Source organism: Oryza glaberrima, chromosome 2 (assembly GCF_000147395.1).
Source record: "Oryza glaberrima chromosome 2, OglaRS2, whole genome shotgun sequence".
In the NCBI taxonomy this organism is placed as follows: domain Eukaryota; kingdom Viridiplantae; phylum Streptophyta; class Magnoliopsida; order Poales; family Poaceae; genus Oryza; species Oryza glaberrima.
The window spans coordinates 29,291,927-29,312,922 of NC_068327.1; the positions used below are offsets into that span (position 1 = coordinate 29,291,927).

At 47.3% G+C, this 20,996-nt stretch overlaps 3 protein-coding genes and 1 pseudogene across 3 annotated transcripts; 1 reads left to right on the forward strand and 3 right to left on the reverse strand.

The window, feature by feature from the left end:
- Window positions 1-720: 720 nt before the first annotated feature.
- On the reverse strand, window positions 721-4,203 carry LOC127763724 (uncharacterized; the record flags this gene model as incomplete). The annotated part of the gene is made up of 2 exons (XM_052288508.1): window positions 721-2,151; window positions 2,287-4,203. Coding segments are annotated over 2 exons (2,277 nt in total), but the record flags the coding sequence as incomplete, so codon positions are not given.
- LOC127763725 (uncharacterized) lies at window positions 4,203-7,321 on the reverse strand. Its single transcript, XM_052288509.1, has 6 exons — window positions 6,999-7,321; window positions 6,630-6,709; window position 6,222; window positions 5,090-5,922; window positions 4,858-5,004; window positions 4,203-4,753 (listed from the first exon to the last, which is right to left on the reverse strand). The coding sequence occupies exons 1-6, from the start codon at window positions 7,081-7,083 to the stop codon at window positions 4,706-4,708; spliced, it is 1,194 nt and encodes a 397-aa protein (XP_052144469.1). The 5' UTR covers window positions 7,084-7,321; the 3' UTR covers window positions 4,203-4,705.
- Window positions 7,322-13,276: 5,955 nt separating this feature from the next.
- LOC127761034 (calcium sensing receptor, chloroplastic) lies at window positions 13,277-15,196 on the reverse strand. The gene is made up of 6 exons (XM_052285241.1): window positions 14,906-15,196; window positions 14,571-14,804; window positions 14,291-14,483; window positions 14,052-14,193; window positions 13,828-13,959; window positions 13,277-13,736 (listed from the first exon to the last, which is right to left on the reverse strand). The coding sequence occupies exons 1-6, from the start codon at window positions 15,107-15,109 to the stop codon at window positions 13,472-13,474; spliced, it is 1,170 nt and encodes a 389-aa protein (XP_052141201.1). The 5' UTR covers window positions 15,110-15,196; the 3' UTR covers window positions 13,277-13,471.
- Window positions 15,197-15,994: 798 nt separating this feature from the next.
- Window positions 15,995-17,478, forward strand: LOC127761035 (ACT domain-containing protein ACR7-like; annotated as a pseudogene).
- Window positions 17,479-20,996: the final 3,518 nt, after the last annotated feature.

Here is a 20,996-nt window from a genome sequence, read left to right on the forward strand (position 1 = left end):
TTCCTCATTGCAAAAGAACCTATCAAGTCTCATGAGGGTTGGTCGTCGTCTTTCATTGCTCCACGTGAATTTCCTGTTTTGGAGGTGGATCTCCTTTAGCTCGCAGCGGTTGAGTGCAGCTCTGAAGCGACTCATTCGGCATAAATTTAGGTTGTTGTTGTTTTTATCTCGTGCCCGATAAATCAAGTTGAAATCTCCTAGGAGAAGCCATTTGTTTCCCGGGGGCGGCTTTAAACTCCTTATGTGACGGAGGAAGGAGTCATTTTCTCTGTGACGCGTTGGGCCGTAGACCGTGGTGAGCATGAAGCTTGTTCCGCAGCGTAGGACAGTTATATTCGCTGTCAACGAGTAACGACCTATGCGAGTGCTGTGCACCGAGATCGCCGTGCTGTTCCACAGAAGTAGGATGCCTCCCCTAGTGCCCCTGGACGGTTTGAAAGCGTAACTGTCTAGCCTGTAAGCTCCCAAGAAACGGGCTAGCTGGTCATCAACTGCTCTTAGTTTGGTTTCTTGGATGCAGACGAGGTTGCAAGATGTCTCTACGATTAGCTCGTTTAGTGCAGTACACTTTGCCGGGGAGTTAAGCCCCCCTCACATTCCAGCTAAGTAGTTGTAGGCTTTGGCTTGACATTAGGACATAGATGCTCAGTGGTGGTCTGGTTTACAGCAGGGAAGTGGCGACGCATATGTGAGGTGGAAGTCGTCGCAATTTTGGTGGTGGTAGCCGCAAGCAGCCGATCGCCGGCGGCAGGAGTTGCGGCGGGAAGACGACGTCGTTTACGCGAGGTTTGGGTCGTCCCAACAGCAGCTATAGTAGCCGACGAAGGCCAAACGTCGGCAGTAGGGCAAGCAGTCGTGGTCGGCTTCAATTCACAGTGCAAACATTCACAGGAGAGGGGAGCTAGGCAGTAGTAGTTCCGTAAACGTAAATCATCCAAATGTAGGGCAGCTTCCCACGCAGGATACATGCGACGATTAGCAAAAGCTCCATCAGCAGCCGCAGGGTGCAAACTATGAGTCTTTGCACAAGCAAAAGGGTACAAACTTTCATCTGGGGTAGAAATCATGGGGAGAAGACAGAGTACTCAGCAGGGCGCCCACCCTCCCGTTCATGCCGCTGTGTCGGCAACCTCCTCGACAAGGTCAGCGACGCCTTCGCCGACAACCTCCAGGAGCGCGTTGTCGACGTGATTGGCTTCCATGATTGCATCGGCGTCGATGTCGAAGATGGACGTGAGCGCTGCGATCACGTGTTGCGGTAGAGGTCCATTGAACATGGCGATGTAGTCGGAGAGCACCTCGTCGAGCGTCTTGTCGTCATGGAGCATGCCAAGCCGCTTCAATAACACCCTCGTGCAGCGTTGCATAGTTGGCATTGGCGGCTTTGCCGCGAGTCTTGCGCTGTGGCGACGCTCCATCCCGTGGCCACCTGGCGGCGCCGGTGCTGGCGCTGGGGTCGCTTGGGTCGTCGTCAGCGCAGGGGAGGTCGGCCATGGCAAAACGGCGCGCGGCGGGGTGGAGAAGAGGCTCTCCAGCACTTGCAGCGTGTTCTTATTCCCGGCATCTTGGTGTTCATCTTGTTCCGTCGTTCGCGCAGCTGTAATCAGCTGCGGCGGCGTCACCGTCTTCGACGCAACCGCCGGTAGAGATGGCGGCTGCAGTGTTGCCTCACTGATGGTGGCCGTGGTGTCGGTTCGAGCCTGTTGGCCCTGTGGTGGTGATGGGTGGGCCGTATCATGGCCCGCTTGCAAGCCTGTGAAAGTAGACATCGGCAGGGCAGGCTGAAGGTCTTCATGGCCCATCAGGCCCATTGCGTGACAGCTCCCTCCTGACTGCAGCCCAAGGTCCGGGAGGAGGCCGGCCCATACTGGTGATGGCCCAGCACACTGGAGGGGGGATGTTGGAAATGGCGGCGTTCGCTCGCCGACGGCATGACCCCGCGTCCGCCATGAGCTGCAGTGCTGCAAGTGCTTCTTCCACCGCGTCGATCGACGCCCCCTCGTCATGAGGCATCACTTGGCCCGAGTGGCTTGGTGTAGAGTGGATGCCAGCAGGGAAGAGGCAGTGCTTGAGCCGGTCGAACACCTGCCGGATCGGGACGTCATGGACGTGACTTGGTCGGCGGTCGGACCAGGCTTCTTCCCTGCCAGGCTGAGAAGCGTCATCCACCGCAGCGGCGAAATTGTTCACCCTGTTCACAAGCCTTTCCCCCGTCTCACGGAGGTTTTCCCTTGGTGCCTGAAGAGGGTGGGAGTTAAGGGAAAACAACATCTTAAAATCAGTTACCTGCTTCGGAGCGAGCTTGAGAGGCGGGATTGTAGCAGGTAGGGCAACAGCAGCCTGCACGTGATGACGCCGGTCACCGCGACGGTCGTTCCCTGCCCAGTCGCGCCGACGCGGCGAACGCTCGCGCACGCGTTGGCCATCAAGGCCCGAGACTTTGCGGCTTTCTCGTCCTCGCCATGCCTCGCGGCCCCGGCCGCCCCTGCCGTCGCGGTCATCGTCGTCGTCGCGCCGTCGCCAGGCTTGGTCCCTGTCATGGTCCGGGTGGTCGTCATTATACGACCGCCTGGGACGGCTCCGGTCACGATCATCTTTGGCTCTTCGGCGACGGTCGTCGCGGTCGTCGATGCGCTCTGGCTCGCGGCCTTGACGAGTGCGTGGTGGAGGCGGGTGGTGCGGGAAGTTCTCGAAGGCTCGCGCTGGTACCGGGTCCCCGTCGGCCACGCCGAGGTGCCACTCCGGAAGGCGCCGCTTGGAGGGCGCGCATGCCTCGTTGCCATCGAGGTCTACCGCCACCGTCGTGTAGTCGTGGATCTCCTCCAGGTGGATGTAGACGCAGAATTTGGCGCCATGTTGCCAGTGTGCCGGCGGTCTGTCGGACACCAGGATTTGCTCTGGTTTGGCTCCCCGCGTCGAGCCGGTGAAGGTTAGCCACATCCGCTTCGGGATGGAGCTCGGATTGCCGGTCCAAGCCCACACATCCACCGTGCGAGTGTCGACCGGGTGGATCAGGTTGGTCTCGATCTCCTCGAGGCCACAGGTGCGCGCGATGAGCCGCTCGACGATGTCGGCGGACCAGGCGTGCCGCGGGATACCATCTAGACACAGGCGCACGCGGAACATGAGCGCGATGCCGAGGGCCGCACTCAGGCTGCGCCACTTGATGAAGTGGAGCTCAATACCATTTCGCTTGACGAAGCCCTTGCGCATAGCTTCATAGCAGTGACTGCTATGCTCGAACTTGATCAGGAAGGCTTCCGGGTGGTGGCGCGTAACCGTGACCTCCCCTCGCCGAAGACAGAATTCCTCCCGAAAAGCCGCCTCAACATCTTGCGCCGTTGTGGAAGCCGGTGCCCGCATCGCCCAGGACACCACCGCCGAGCTTTCCCATTCTTTCCGCTCAGCCTCCGTGGCGAACGGTGTTGGAACGAAGCAGTGGTCTTCATCCGGCCGGGTTGCCGGGTCTCCCAGCAGAGCCATCCGCGTGTTGCAGGACGGCTTGGGTGGAAGAGGTAGCTGCAGAGGTGGTGTGGAGGCTTGGCGGCACGACGTGTTCTGCGGAGACTGGCGTGGTTGGCGTGGTCGTGTAGCCCGGGGAAGAGACGGGGATGGCGTAGAAGCCTGGCGGTGCGACGTGTTCTGTGGCGGGGGTGGTGTAGAAGCTTGGCGGCGCAGCGCTTTCTGTGGAGACTGGCGAGGTTGGCGTGGTCGCGGTTCACGCGCGGGAGCAGGAGTTTGCCTTGTGCCCCGAGCGGAAACATCTGAAGCAACGAACCGGGTCCCTGCAGCGCGCTGCGCGGTGATCACGCGCAAGGCAGTTGAAGCATTTTCCAGCCGTTCTCTCTCTGAAGAGGCGCAGCGATGCCGATGCAGCGGGAGCCAACGAGCGCCTTGAATGTGCGTCTTGTCGCCTGGAAGCTGGCCGCTGGGACTCGGGTGAATGCGGCGAGCGGCGCCACCAGTGGCGCAGCTTTGACTTCCTTCCACTCGCCATTGAAGCGGCCTGGTCTCGCCGTACCATGGATGCGACGCACGCCCATTTCCTCTCCGGGAGTAGCCCTGTAGGCGCGACGCTGAAAGGTGCTCCAGGCTGGGATAGTAATGGCGGACTTCAATTTTGGGCGCGGCGGTGGTTGGCCGTGTGGGGATTTGAAAACGGGCAGGCTGTCTCCTTTGGCGGGATTGAAATCCAACCTGACAGCATCAGCGAAGGAGCGTGGCATAGCAGGCGTGGGCGAACTCCTTGGATCCGGGGACTCCGAGACGTGGGAGACATCGTCGGCGGAGAAAGGCACAGCAGATCTGGATGGCGGCGGCGGCGGCGACTCCAGCCAGAACTGGGGGTTCCGGCGTGGGGTGGAGCTTCGTGGGGAAAGGGGTGGTCCAGAGAGGGGTTGAGAGGGGATTACTGGTTTGTGGTGGTGGAGCAGCGTGGGATGCGCCGGCTGGAGTGCTGGCCACGACGACGGCAGAGACGCCAACCGCATCTGGCCAGCAACGTCGAGCGGCGGTCGAGCAGGCTCCAGGGGAAGCGCGATGGGGCAAGAGAGGCGTGGGTGGTGGGCGTCGGCGCCGGGGTGGCTACCGGCGCAGGGGGGTGGCCGCCGGGGCCGGAGTGGCCGTCGGTCGGTGGGAATCGCCTGCCCGGTCGCCTGTTGACTCAGTCATCCTTCTTGCAGGAAATTAACTAGGAGTAGCTAGTTCAGGGATTGAGCTGGATGAAAGGGTTCTCAATGCGACGCTGTGTCACCTGCACAAAACCAGTTATGAAGTCAATGCTATATTGTTAACAACAACAGATGAAAACCAAGAAAATTGAATAAACGCATATCAGCAAGATGAACCATCACTTACAGACAACATGAATGTCTCCAGTGAAGGAGAAGCTTCAAAAAAGGAAATCAGAAATAAATAATCATAGGAAATAGCCAGTGAGATAAAATAAACATGCAAGTGCTTGAGATGGAGGAATTTGCCGGGCACCATAGGTGTCTTGACAATCTGCACATGAGATGCCTCATGTTAGTTAAATTCAGGTGCCATAATATGCATAGCATTGCTCTAAAATATAAGTTTCGGAGCATACTTCATTAGATGCTACTGTAAGTGTTTCAACATTTGGCACAAGGGATGGAAGCTTCGTACGAGCATAAGAAACAAAGTTGCCTTGACGTAAACACATGATTCGTAGTTTCTTCACTAGCAATGGATTCTCAAATGAAGTCCGTACTAGAAAACCAGTAAGATAAAAATTTGAAAGATTTGGAGCACAGATCTCTATGACTTTCAAATATCTGCATTCAGCCACCTCAAGGGAGCCAAGCTGCCTTAGCATACAAGGTACTTTCAAGCAAATTATCTCAGGGCAATATGAGAGTTTCAGCCACTCCAAAGCGACGCATTTGGAAAGGAGCTCTAACTCATCTCCAGTAATCCACACGAAAGACAGATGCAACTGCGTCAATTTTATCAAGCAACCAAGACCAACTGTAGGACGGAAGGTGCAGACCATGAGGTGAAGATATCGAACCGAGTTTCCACCTCTTTCAAATAAGAGCGAGCATGGGAATTTGTATCTTACGCAAGGAAACATCAGGGTGAGTTCCTCAATCCCTGGTGCAACAGCAATCTGAAGCCAGGCTTCGAGACAACCTAAGTCGAGATCGCTAAAATGGAGGAGTTCAAGCTTTAGTGTTTTCACGCCAATGCCTGAGTGATTCAGCAGTATGCGCTGTACTATATTGATGAAGTCTCTTTTAGCGTCATCCTTTCCAGTACCATTTATAATCAAGCCCAACGTCTCCCCAGTGAAGATAAGGTTGGGACGACATCTCCAGGACTGCAGGAATATGTGCGAGGCGCAAGCAGCACGAGCAGCATCTCGCAGTGGCATCATGGCATGGATCAGCCGCAAGATGTCTTAAATGCACATCACAAGAATATCTTAGCAAAGGAATTATAAAAACAAGTGGTTTATTCAACGTGGTCAAACAAATTTGGGCCATACATATAGAGTGCAATACTAGAATTCCGTTCTTTAGGGTGCTCTGAGCAAAATTGCACTGATGTGATGTATTACATACAAGGGCAGGAAGTAGTGGGTGGATTGTGCATGAGCTTTTGCTGAGGTTTTTCCTTCGCCACATTAGTGATTAGTGCTTGTTTGACATTTCAGGATGGTGAACCCTGTTTGTTTGGCTTGAAATGGCTAGCCGAACCCTGTTTGTTTCCTGGCCTAGTAATATAATGTAACTCAGTAAATAGGATAGATAATCACTGGCAAAAATGCAGCTGCACAACTAACTCAAACTCAACCGGTAATTTATGTTTGGCAAAGTTAAGCAACCAAAACATCCCTCAGACATCTTTGACTTCACCTAGAAACATGTATAGAGCATTCGCCGTGCTTAATTAGTTTTGAGTTGATCAGCAGAAAAGAATAGTGGTTTGCAATCTTATTTTGAATTAGGCCGGTGGCAAGCAACATGAATGATATATGTGCATTCATGTGACGATTAATTTCATTATACTAATGTACAACATGACCGACAACTGAATCGATAAAGCGAATAACTGAAAAAGATGCATGTGATTTGTATAGACTGGATATTATCAGCATTTCATACCTCTGGAAGGTAAACGTTTTCTTTTAGTTGGTAGTGCAGACCCTTTCTTTCAGTTTTAGCCACTGAAGTAATTGAGCCACCTATGGTAACATCACAGATTCAAAGTTACAATCAGTAGGGACAGTGGTGAAGAAATTAAAAAAGAAAGAAAGACAACACATGCACAGTTATATCCAGTTTCTTTCTGTCATTCAACTTCTGCAAAAGGAGAACAAAAACAGTATATATATTTTTTCTGTCATTCAACTTCTGTACAAATAACAATAACAAAAACAGTAAATAATTTCAGAAACCGTAGACGAGTTGTTTTTGAAAAGAAACAGAGGATCCCTGCAGAGAAGGCTGGGGGAAGGGGAGCAAGATGCATACGGCCTCGTCCAATTTGTCGGTGGCAGAGCTGTCGCTGTCGCTCCCGCTTCCCGGACAGAAAGCTCATCAACGCCAGATCCCCCATGGGACACGATGATACCTCGGATAGCGCAAATCGGCGGGGACGAAATCGATCGAGCCTTCCGCTCCTCTCCTCTCTGAAGTTTAGAATATTAGGCGCGAGGGAGCCCGTGGATCCGGGCAGAGAGGAGACTGGAGAGCATGGCTGCACGAGGTCGTTTCGGCTCCGGCCGCCGCGCCCCGTCTCCGAGTAGTAAACATCAAGCGGAGCGGAGGAGATGCCGGCGGCGGCTCGTCGGGAATGCGAAACCGACCGGGAGACTGGGAGAGGTGATGGGCCGCAACTGGTGATCCAACGCACGGTTACGGGCCGTGTAGCCGCACATCTAGTCTAAACCGCCACAAAAACAGCCCAGCCCACTAAGCTTCATCATTTTCGATTGGAAAAAGTACACCGAAGGTCCCTCAACTTGTCATCGGGATAAAAAAAACGTACTCGAACCGCAAAACCAGATATGCGGGGTCCCTTAACTATACAAACCGGTCACCCGAGGTCCCAGGGTAGTATTGACGCCGGATTTATCCTACGTGACGGCTGAGTCAGTGTGGGACCCACATGGGCCCCACGTGTCAGCCTGTCCAGGACATCCTACTCTCTCTTTCCCCTCTTCTCTCCCATCCTCCTCTTCTCTCTCTAGCTCTGGGCAGGACGGGTGGGGAGGAAAGCAAGATGGCAGTGGGGGGGGGAGCAAGGCGGCGACATCGATGGTGACGCGAGAGCAAGGGAGGGGCGTTGGCGGCGGCGAGGGAAGCTCCGCGGCGGTGGGGGAGCAAGGTGGTGGGGAGGAGAGCAAGGGGGTAGCAAGGCGGCGACACGGCGGCTGCACCAAGTCTGCCGCCCTTTCTCCCCGATGGCCGCCAGCGGGAGAGGAGGGAGCGGTGCCACCACTTTCACCAGCGGCCATAGCGACGGCTTGCCGACGGCCGCTTGCCGTGGCAACGACGACGACCGTGGATGCGGCGGCGCCGGCGCTGGTCTCGACGTCCTTGCTGGCCGGTGTTGCTGCCATGGCTTCAGCCAAGGACGGTGCGGCCGGCGAGGTCGAGGTGGACCCCTACCGTTGCCACCATAGGCTAGCCGGTGAGAAGGAGGATGGGACACGTCCGACGGCCACCGCGCGCCTCTCCCCACCGGCCGCCACTCCATGGCCGTCTTTAGCCGCGCCGTCCTCCTCTCCTCCGTCCCAGACTTCTCTGCCGCCGCCACACTCGCCGGCGCCGGCTCTAGATCCGCGAGCTCGGGACACCCTCGTGATCCCGCCGCCGAGTCGTCGGCCGCCCCGACGACCTCCTCCCCACCCACCCCGGCTTGCCCGAGACCGAGAGGAGAGAAGTGAGAGAGAGAAGGGAGAGGAGGGGGAAGAAAGAGGAGGCTGACGTGGCCACGCTGATATGTGGGGCCCACGTGGGTCCCACGCTAACTCAGCCGCCATGTAGACCGAAACCGGGGTCAAAACCATCGAAGTATCTCGGGTGACCGGTTTAGTATAGTTAAGGGACCCCGCATATCTGGTTTTACGGTTCGAGGACATTTTTTATCCCGATGACATTGAAGGGCCTTCGGAGTACTTACCTATATATACTTGTAAACCAAAATTTAAATTCTATCTAATACTTAATTTTTAAATTGATTCTGTGGATTTTCATCGTAGTGTTTTTACAATTTGTTCTTTATGTTGCTAACGTCACGTATTTATCCACAAATTCTAGCAAATCTGTTTTTCTTAACTAGCATGGTGGCCCACGCAGATTGCGCGGCTAGCATCATTATATTTTCTCTCATATAATACCATATATGTTTTCTCATTATATTATTAAAATATATTACAATGACAACACAATTGTAAATTTTGCAATAACTTTATGAAACTACTAATGTGTAATATTCATATTATATTTTATATACGTGTTAGTTATTAATTATTTTTATATCAAATTTTAATTATTTGTAAATTATATATATTCCTACATGCACTCTAAACTCGTCTTTTAATATTTATTTTTTTAATTCTGAATTTTTATTATTTATAATTGCATTTCTATGTGGATTCTAAACTCATCTTTTAATATTCTTTAATTTTTAATTTCAAATTTCAGTTACTTCTAAATTGTATTCCTATATAGACTTTAAACTTTTCTTTCCATGTTTTTCTTAATTTCGAATTTTAGTTATTTGTAAATTGTATTTTTATACGAACTCTAAACACTACTTGTCATTTTATTATGTTTATTCTGAATTTTAGTTAGTTTTAAATTCATATATGGACTCTATACTCTACTTCTAATATTTGTTATTTTTTAATTCCGAATTTCTATTTTTTTTCCTTAATTGTATTTCTATATGGACTATATACTCTACTTCTAATTTTCCTTATTTTTAATTCCGAATTTCTATTATTCCCTAATTGTATTTCTATATGGACTCTAGTCCCCTCTTCTAATATTCCTTATTTTTTAATTCCGAATTTCTATTTTTTTTCTTAATTGTATTTCTATATGGACTCTATACTCTACTTTTAATATTCCTTATTTTTAATTCCGAATTTCTATTATTTCCTAATTGTATTTCTATATGGACTCTATACTCTACTCCTAATATTCCTTATTTTTAATTCCGAAGTTTAGTTCTTTCCTAATTGTATTTCTATATGGACTCTATTTTCCTCTTCTAATATTCCTTATTTTTTTAATTCCGAATTTCAGCTATTTCTAAATTATATTTCTATATGGACTCTAGTCTCCTCTTCTAATATTCCTTATTTTTTAATTCCGAATTTCAGCTATTTCCAAATTATATTTCTATATGGACTCTAGTCTCCTCTTCTAATATTCCTTATTTTTTAATTCCGAATTTCAAAAATTTCTAAATTGTATTTCTATATGGACTCTGCTTTTTTTTCTCCAATTAATGTGAGAATTTCTAAGCCATGAGAGCGAACGTGGAGGTTCCTTTTTCTATTCCTTTAATAATATAACTAGCTGGGTGGCCCGCGCAATTCGCAGCTAGCACCCAAACAAAATCATATATTTTTTTAGTATGATTTTACTTAAAATTTATTAAATAGCTATCTCATTGTCTTAAGAGTTTGAAAGACCAAACCTTATCATCCACGTGTTTCTAATTATATAGTTTTAAAAGTCACACCAGTTGCTAACCTTTATGTCATCTCCTTCTTTATTTGCTTGTTCGATCTACCACTATTTCTATTCATTTACTTTGGAACCTTTAAAAATTGAATCTTTTAGTTTTAGAATTTATTGTCATGTTGGGATTCGTTTTTATAATTTCTAGACGTCCCGTCAAACGTTGCCATTATATTTATAGCCCATCCACTGTCTTTTCTCTTTATTGTCATTGAGATTTTAAAAATCGAACATAATTATTATTTGGGTTCATTTTTTACTTTCTAGAAGTCCCGCCAAACTGTAAGCGGCTTTGCCACTATACTTCTCTACGGCTCGCCCGTTGCCTCCCTTCTTTATTGTCATTGAGATTTTAAAAACGAACATGATTATCATTATTTTTTTTTTACTTTCTAGAAGTTCCGAACCTTTAAAAATTAAACTTTATAGTTTTTAGAGTTTATTGTCTTGTTGGGTTTTATTTTTTATATTTTTAGAAGTCTCGTCAAACAATGCCACTATGCTCCTCTACGGCCCATCCGCCGCCTACTCTTTATTATCATTGTGATTCTAAAAATCGAACATAAATATCGTTGGAATTCAGTTTTTATTTTCTAGAAGTCCCGTCAACCGTCGGCTGCTATGCAACTATACTCCTATACACCCCGCCCGCTGCTTCTACTTTTTATTGTCATTGAGATTTTAAACATCGAATATTTTTACTTTCTAGAAGTCCCAGCAATCGCCTTGCTCGTTTGCTTCACGGCCTACCTGTCGTCCCTCCTTTTAATCGTCATTACGATTCTATTTGGTGTTTTATTAACAGTTTTTATATGTCGTATCAACCGCCACCACTCTACTCTTTTATAGGCCTATTACTTAATTTATCTCGTCATGTGTTTTAGATGGTCTTTTCTTTCAATAGTCTTTATTTTTATCACAAATTTTAGTTATTTATAAATTGTATTCCTAATTGAAATCTTTTTTTTCTTTTTCTAATTTTAGAATTTTTTTTTCAAATTTTAATTAATATCGTATTGTGTTATTTAATATTTTTATTTTTTCTTTTTAATTTTAGTTGTTTCAAACTTGTATTCCTACTTGAACTCTCTTTTAATTTTTCTAATTTTGGATATTATTTTTTTATTTTGATTTTTAATTAATCTCGTATTGGGTTCTTCTATGGATTCTTCTTTCAATATTGCTTATTTTTAATTCGAAATTTCAGCTAATTTTAAATTGTATTCCTATTTGAACTCTTCTTTTTTTTTGCTAATTTTGGATTTTATTTTTATTTTTATTCCAATTTTAATTAATCTCATATTGGGTTCTTATATGGACTCTTCTTTTAATATTCCTTATTTTTAATTCCGAATTTCAGCTATTTTACAATTGTATTCCTACTTGGACTAACCTTTTCTTTTCTAATTTTGGATTTTATTTTATTTTTATTTTTAATTTTGATTAATCTCGTATTGGGTTCTTATATGGAAATTTCTTTCAATATTGCTTATTTTTAATTTCGAATTTCAGCTTTTTTATAATTGTATTTCTACTTGGACTCTTTTTTTTTCTAATTTTGGATTTTATTTTATTTTTATTTCAAATTTTGATTAATCTCGTATTGGATTCTTATATGGAAACTTTTTTCAATATTGCTTATTTTTAATTCCGAATTTCAGCTATTTTTAGATTGTATTTCTACTTGGACTCTCGTTGGACTATCCTTTTCTTTTCTAATTTTGGATTTTATTTTATTTTTATTTCGAATTTTGATTAATCTCGTATTTGGTTCTTATATGAAAACTTCTTTCAATATTACTTATTTTTAATTCCTAATTTCAGCTATTTTTAAATTATATTCCTACTTGAACTCTTCTTTTTTTTTCCAATTTCGGATTTTATTTTTATTTTTATTCCCAATTTTTTTTCTTTTTCTCCGATTAATGTGGGAATTTCTAGCCCCCACAGCGAACGTGGTGGGTTCTTATATGGAAATTTCTTTCAATATTGCTTATTTTTAATTTCGAATTTCAGCTTTTTTATAATTGTATTTCTACTTGGACTCTTTTTTTTTCTAATTTTGGATTTTATTTTATTTTTATTTCAAATTTTGATTAATCTCGTATTGGATTCTTATATGGAAACTTCTTTCAATATTACTTATTTTTAATTCCGAATTTCAGCTATTTTTAGATTGTATTTCTACTTGGACTCTCGTTGGACTATCCTTTTCTTTTCTAATTTTTGATTTTATTTTATTTTTATTTCGAATTTTGATTAATCTCGTATTTGGTTCTTATATAGAAACTTCTTTCAATATTACTTATTTTTAATTCCGAATTTCAGATATTTTTAAATTATATTCCTACTTGAACTCTTCTTTTTTTTTCCAATTTCGGATTTTATTTTTATTTTTATTCCCAATTTTTTTTCTTTTTCTCCGATTAATGTGGGAATTTCTAGCCCCCACAGCGAACGTGGTGGGTTCTTATATGGAAATTTCTTTCAATATTGCTTATTTTTAATTTCGAATTTCAGCTTTTTTTTATAATTGTATTTCTACTTGGACTCTTTTTTTTTCTAATTTTGGATTTTATTTTATTTTTATTTCAAATTTTGATTAATCTCGTATTGGACTCTTATATGGAAACTTCTTTCAATATTGCTTATTTTTAATTCCGAATTTCAGCTATTTTTAGATTGTATTTCTACTTGGACTCTCGTTGGACTATCCTTTTCTTTTCTAATTTTGGATTTTATTTTATTTTTATTTCGAATTTTGATTAATCTCGTATTTGGTTCTTATATGGAAACTTCTTTCAATATTACTTATTTTTAATTCCGAATTTCAGCTATTTTTAAATTATATTCCTACTTGAACTCTTCTTTTTTTTTCCAATTTTGGATTTTATTTTTATTTTTATTCCCAATTTTTTTTCTTTTTCTCCGATTAATGTGGGAATTTCTAGCCCCACAGCGAACGTGGTGCCTCCTTTCAAAGCTGTTTTAATAATATAATAGATAGATAGATAGATAGATAGATAGATAGATAAGCGATTCATATAAGCATATGCATGAACGGAAAGCTGGGGCCAATCTTTTTTTTTTCACAGGATTCAAACCGATTTGGAATATCACACATGGCACAACTATTGTTTATACGGATTCTCCCTTTTCAATTACTGAAAAACCCCCAAAAAAAAAACGAGAGTTGCAACTAGAACATGAGGTGAATCTGGGATTTACAGTGACTATTCCAGCCTCTTTCAGCCGTCCACGCTGCCGGGAAGAAGCTTACGACTCGTGGTCGTCCGTGAAGCCGACGACGAAGCCGTCACGAGCCGATCAGCGGCCGCAGGAATTACCCGCGACGGCGTGACGACTTCGACGACCGACAGGTTGTACGAGTCCGTCCCGAGCCGGCTCTGCGCCCACCCTTTCCTGCCGGAGAAGCCGCCGGCCATGACCCAGCAGTTCTTGAACCCGACGCTGTTGAGCGTCTTCGCCACGATCTTCGAGCTGTCGCAATACCTGCAGGCGCCGATCAATGTAAGTTCAGAATTGTCGTTCATCGATCACAGGGCAATTCAAACGATCGATCGCTTGGTTTCAGTGCACCGACGAGTCCATGATGATGACGTTGGAGCCCTTGCCGATCCTCTTGAGGTAGGAGATCTTCAGCGCGGCGATCTCCGCCTCGGCTTGTTTCGCGTTGCGCACCATGCTCTTCGTCTTGCTTGGAAGCTCTTCCAGCCTGAGATCACATCAGTGCAAAGGTGTTTTGGATTTTGCCATGGAAAAAAACAATGGCTATGTGCCACTTGAGGAATGGAAAGAAATGCATACGGGATAGAGATGAGCTTGTTCTTCGCGTTCGAGGGGAGCTGTGGCACGCCGGTTTTGGCCTTGTCCTTCTCGGTCCTCACATCGATCAGCACGTAATCTTGCGAGGTCACCATGTCCAGAGCTTGTGCAGCGGTCAGGTCACCTTAACCAAAAAAAAAAGAAGTGAGCAATCATCCAACGAAGCAAAGCGTGCAAGAGGCGCAATTCAATAGCCAATTCGCAATGTGCTGTGCTGCTACCTTTGTAGCCGCGGAGAGTGAAAGAAAGCAGGGACCATGCCGGCGGCAGGAGCAGGTACGCGAGGAACGCAGCTCCGGCGACCACGACGTAGTCCGCGGAGCCCAGCGACCCGATGGTCTCCACCGTCGCCGACGCGATGGGCTTCGCGGCGTCGATGACCTTCGTGCCCTGCTGCGCCGCGTCCGCGACGGTCTACCGAAACGGAGCATCGTCACCGAATCGAAACGGAGCTGATCAAAGAAGCTTTGCTCGGAGCGGCTGAGACGTCGGGTGTATTACCTTAGCGGCGGACAGAACGGGGGCGGGGTCGACGCCGGCGCCCTGGAGCGCCTCCGTGGCTTGCTTGGAGGCGCCGGAGACCACCGGCGAGGCGAGCTTCAGCGCCTGCTCGCCGGCGCTCTTCAGCGCAGGCAGGGCCGGCTTCGCGGCCTCGCCCAGCGCCTTGAGCACGCCGGCGGACTGCTCGGCCACCTTGCCGCCGACGCCGATGACCTGGTCCACCGTGTCCACCACCTACGCATCGAGAAAATCAAGCACTCTGGCCACAATGCCGCGAAACGAGTTCAGAGTTCCGACGAGAGCGAGCACCGTAGTGGCATTCGCCATTCGCGTACCTTGGTCACGGAGCCGGCGACGTCCTCCTTGGAGAACGCCGCGGCGTGCGCGGCAGGAGTCAAAGCAAGCAATGCCGTCGAAATGGCGGCGGCGACAGGCGCGGCGCTCGCTGGCGCGCGGCGCGGCGAGGCCCTTGCGGCCGCCTGGGCTGGCGGCGGCGGCGGCGACGGCGCGAGGATGGCCGACACCGAAAGGGGCGCCATGGCTTCGCCTCGCCGTACAGCGCAGCGATGTTCTTCTGGGCCACACACGCCGGCGGCTTGAACTGATGTCTATGGCTCACGACATTTTGGCTGATTTCCCAGAATTTTTTTTCCTCTTCATTTTTGGCTCTTTCTCTGACTTTGTGTGGCCGAGAAGTCGAGAACTGCTGATCCATCGGCCACCGGGTCGTCTCCTGATTGGCGTCCATAAATTGATGCGATAAATCTCAGCTAAATTACTGTACTTTAATTGGGTCACTGGGTGGAAGAGTTAGAGCACCATAATATTATTATTGGGCCCATTGAGAAGGTGATTTTAAGCTTGCTTTCACACTAGGCCCGGCCCATTATCTCAAACGAATAATAAATTAAAGCCTAGGCCGAATGAACATCTGCAAAGTCTATATTCCTCCCTCATCTATCGCCCTTGGTCGAAAAACATCCCTCAAACGCAAAACTGGATATAATGTCTCCCCCATCTTCGAAAACCGGTGCAAATCGACTCCTTGAGTGGTTTTGTAAGTGGTTTAGGCTGATGTGGCAGGTTGACTTGATTCAAATGTGCTGATGTGGCAGCCAGGTCATCAAAGGGATTAAAAATAGAAGTGGGTCCCACGTGTAAGTGACAAATGCTAAAATAAAACAAATGGTGGGGCCCACTTGTCAGCCCCATTTTTTCATATCTTCTTCCTCCCTCCTCTCTCTTTCTCGCAGCCGCACGCGCGGAGGCCGATTCGGCCGCGCGGCGGCGCCCTTCTCATCCCGGCGAGCTTCTCCTTCGCGCCCGGCCGGCCGCAGCCTCCCGGCGAGCTCCTCCAACACACGTGACTAGCCGTGGCTTCTCGGCGAGCTCCTCCCCTGTGCCCGGCTGGCCGAGGCCTCCTGACGCCCGGCCGGCCGCGGCCTCCCGGCGAGCTCCTCCCCCGTGCCCGGCTGGCCGAGGCCTCCCGGCGAGCTCCTCCCCTGCTAGTCAGCCAACAACATTCGATCTTGGTTTTGGCTCCTGGTCGGCTGCGACCTCCCGGCGAGCTCCTCCCTCGCGCCCGCCCGGCCACGACCTCCCGGCTGCAACGCTATCTTTTCCACGAGACCATGGAGCCCCGTCGCTCATGTCGCCCATCTGGGACGAAGATGGCCATGGAGCTCGTCGGTCCCGCCGCCCAGTGGCTCCTGCTGCTCCTGCCGCTCCGCCGGGCTCCCGCGGTCTCACCGCCCAGTGGCTCCTACCGCCCCCGCCGCCCCGCCGCTCCCACCGCTCCGCCGGGCTCCCGCGGTCTCGCCGCCTCGTCGCTCCTGCCGTTCCCGCCGAGCTCCCGCCGTCCCGTCGCTCGCGCCATCTGGTCTGATGGGAGGTGGTTCATCCGTTCATGGACGTCTTCCATGTCACCGACCGCCTTGGTTGCAAGCTCACCAACGACAGCGTCATCACCTACATCGAGCAGGTTGGTGGGTTTTCTTGGTGGTTTCTTGATTCTGGCACGAGTGTTCGACGGAGTTGGGATTTTCTGATGGCATACATGGCTTCTTTGCAGTCTCTGGGGATGTGGAACAGGCCAACGCGGCCGATGGCGCTCGAGGGGTTGACGGCGCTGGAGCTGACAGGTGCCGGCCGGACGGGGCTCATCTCGGAGGTGTTCGCCGTGCTCGCCGACATGGACTGTGGTGTTGTGGAGGGCCGCGCGTGGATGCACCGCGTCCACCTCGGCTGCCTCATCTTCCTCCGCAACGAGGAAACCGACACCGAGAGGATGGCACGCATCGAGGCCGCCTCGGACACCTCCTCCGCGGCGACTCCATCAGCGCCGGCGGCGGCGCCGTGGCCGCCGTCCCCGCCCCCGCCATCACGCACGCCAAGCGCCGCCTCCACGTTGGACAAAACCACCTCCGAAACCACCGAGGGAGGTGATTTGCTCTGGTTTTTAGAGAAAAAGGAGGTGTTATACCCGGTTTTCCGATTGAGGGATGTTATTCACACAAGCGCAGGAGATGAGGGAGGTAAAATGGACTTATTCCTCACAAATGGCATTGTGGACTAAAACTGTTCACTGGGCCGTATGGTTTTGACACTGATTGGGCTACGATTTGCAAGGAAATCGTCATGTTCACTGAGTCTTATGAAAAGCAAAGCAAACTTCTGAAAATGAAAGATATCAATACGCCATTTTCCTATATGATTGTGAGGAGTGACAAGAGAATGATAAATTAATGAGTGCTCAAGAGTGATTCCTGAGAAAAATTACTCAAGTAGTCTACGAGCTCAGTTATTCCCATTTGCTCAGTAGCATCTTTCATTTGTTTTTTTCTCTCCCTCGCTATCTAGAATCTAACCAACAGGTTCTCACTTTGCTTGAACAGAGCACAGAATGTGAAGTATGAGATATTCAAAGGCTCAAAGCTATACCCCTCTTGCAGAAAACAAGTGGACTTTATTTTTCATTGTCGCATTAGACTAATACTAATTCTAGCTTCCTACTAATACAAGCTAAGTGAGTGTCTAGTCATCCTAGGAAGCACACCAATGACCTACCTTAATCAGGTGTACTTTTCCACAACCACTTGCTCAACTCCCCCTACTTTTAGTAGTAATATCCAGTCCCAAACAAGAGCTAAAAATAATACTACATTCTAGGGAGATAAACATAGTTAGGAGACGGGCGGCAGGGAGCACTATGCCTTTCTGCCTCACATGCATGCCCCACTTAATTTTATCCCATAAACAAGAGAGTATTTATACGATTTGCTTTGGCTTTGGCATGTCCCATCAGCTCCATCACCATTCCATCCCATCCTTTTTGAAGCTCAGAAGAGTCCACATTGACTCTCCACTCAGGAGATTCACCACCATTGCACAATTGCACACTCCTCTCTCTTTTCTTTCACTCTCCAATTTGATGCAAAAACCGTCACTGTTGCTTCACAGCTAAGCAAAAATCCTCATATAGTTCCTTCTTTAAGCAAACAGGGTCATTTAGGATAAGCCTTTTCTTGTGTTGCCTCCTTTTTTTCTCTTCATTAGTCTCTTGACTTGCCTATTAGCATGAACTGGCAGCAAAGTAAACAGTATTGCAGTTATCTCTGAAGTCTGAAGAATTCAAGAAAGAACACCGAGGGAACAAGTCAAATTAGCACACATGACCTGAACAATAGATCAAGAAGTTATCAGGAAGTAAAACTGATTAACTCAATCCTGCCAAGTTCATTTCTAAAGATACAGATTTTACCTCGGTTTACATTAGCACATTTTTCAAACTGCTAAACAGTATATTTCGTTCAAAAACTTTCAATATAGATAATATTTTAAAATACAATATAAATTTATTTTTCAAATTTGTAATAATTAAATTCAATTAAGTATGCGTGAATGGTTTTTCTGTTTTTCGTGTCCTAACTTTATCTTTGTCCTCAGTAGAAACGCACACCCCAATATGGACTGTACAAACTAAAAACCATATATTCAAAGACCCTGAGAGGAATATTAGTTGGTGGTGGTGATGCCAACCTAGCCAGCAATCACAAGTTGGCTGCGCCTGCTGCACAGAAACACTTCATGTTCCATGGCATGGCACCATACAATTTCTCTTATTTTGTAAGGTGCAAATCGCTTGGTCACTGCTCCTGAAACGGCGTCTGGTGCCTTTGCCTTCGCCAGTAGTAGGATCAGCTGCAGCACTGATGCTTCGCCGATCAACAGGGACTCGTCAGTTTCTCTCTTTCGTCAGTGCGCCGTGCACTCACGCCGGTGAGGCGAGCCTTTTGATCCCACTTCGTCGAGTTTTTTTCGCTGGAAATGCTCGTGCACGATCGCGGATCGTCCAATGTGGTTCGCCCGATTTTGTCTCGGATTAAGAAGGTTTCCGCGAGTTTTCCTTAAACGGACACGAAACCAAGAAATGGATAGAAAGCAAGCGAGATTACGGCACTGAAACAACAAAAAAAAAAAAGGTGGTGAGCGTACAACATTTTGCCTGTCAGTAATCCTGGTGTATTTGCACGCGTACAGGAGATGTAAGCAGAAGCAGCACGCACCTTGTTTTTAACTGATGTCAGGAAGAAATATCTAGCTGCTCCAATCTGGATTCCCTGTCGGCCTCATGCATGGGGTGTTCTGCATCAGTCGATCGAGCTAACCAAACCACGAACTCCTACATAAACAATCTTAATTCGTCGGTTGAAACTTCCTCATCACAAAGCTGGAAGCTAGCAGACAGAATCAGACCTCCTTTTTATATTTCTATATACAATACTACTTTGTTTACTGCCAGAAATGCCCTCATCTCCCAAATAGGAGGAGGAGGCCACTCGACGTTGAACGAAAACGATATCAAAGCACTGATCGATCAATGATATTTACTCCAACCACTTGAATAAACATCTACTACTACTCTCTCCGTTTCACAATATAAGTCATTCTAGCATTTCCCACATTCATATTAATGTTAATAAATCTAAATTGATGTTAATGAATCTAGACATATATATCTATTTAGATTCATTAACATCAATATGAATGTGGGAAATGTTAGAATGACTTACATTGTGAAACGGAGGAAGTAGTGTCGAGCAGGTATAGCCACTGCCAGTTACTGCTGCTGGGAAAGAGATCGCTGGCCGGCAAACCGAGCTGGGTCAATGGAGGTGCTTTGCTTTGTTTGTGCTTACCATTGCACATATAGTGCTCTGCTCACTGCCACTAGGGCTCATGCATCGGTAGTGGCCTTCACTGTAGAAAATGCGCAGAGAGACACACGCACGAGCAGGCGGTGAGATCGACATGGTATGATGGTGCAGTGCTAGCGCAAGGCTTTGCCTCTTTTCTCTTTTTCTTTGATTTGAAATGGACCATGCATTCACTGCTATTGGTTGACCTCTTCCCTGTCCATTGCTTCGCCAGGATCAACTTTCTTCTTTTCCTCCTCTTTCCGTAGCCTTTCCGTCCAGGTGAAGAGTCGCGTAGAATCAGCGTGCTGCTAATAGAAGAGATTACTAATCTCTGGTCAGCAAAATCCTATGTGTACCAAATCAAGTGACATTGCGTCTGAAGTTCTGATGAATTCCTCGTTCTGAAAGTCATCAGATGCAGCGAGTTTTTGTTACTTCAGAGATGTGGTTCGTTGGTACCCATAGCAACGCTCTCTCACATCGCCCCCTCACTAATGTTAATTAGCATACTGATCAGCTACACTAAGCATCACAGATTAGCCATCTGAATCGAAGACACAGTGAAACGGCCGGTGGATAGACGAAGAGAGCAAGCAGCTAGCTTTAGAGAAGCTACTACTAATACTAGCTCCTTTTCTGTGACTTCTAAAACCGAGATCAATCCAGCAAGCTGCAAGCGAGAGCATCGTTGATACACGCACCTAGCTGCCGGTTAGCTGCCGACGTGCCTTTTCCTAAACTCAAAGCCAGATTTGCAGCCATCATTTTTGGAAGAATTCAACGTATTATTACGCGCTAATGATGAACTGACAGCCAGGTGACATGCACAGGTCACTACGTGTTCTCATTGGCTCTTCCGATCAACATGCACTACAAACTAGTAGATTCAGCTTGACGTGCAATGATGCTTAATTGGGACTTTCTAACGGATCGAGTCCACATATCACTCATGTCTGATTACCTATCTGGATTTGCTTACTGGTTGAGTATGGGCTTGTGATATGTCTAGTGTGTTAGTAGAATTATTGCAAATACTCGAGTACATGCCTGGAAATTTCGGTGCAGGGGAATACGACCTTGTCGCCTGCTTTGTTCGTTGTTGAGGAGACCCACGAACTGTTGCGGTGCAGCGGCCGATCTAATTAATTTTACTTGATTATTCAGCTAATTTGTGGTTCTAGACTTGATTACATTATGTTTCACGTTATAATGTTCCATTTCCTGAATA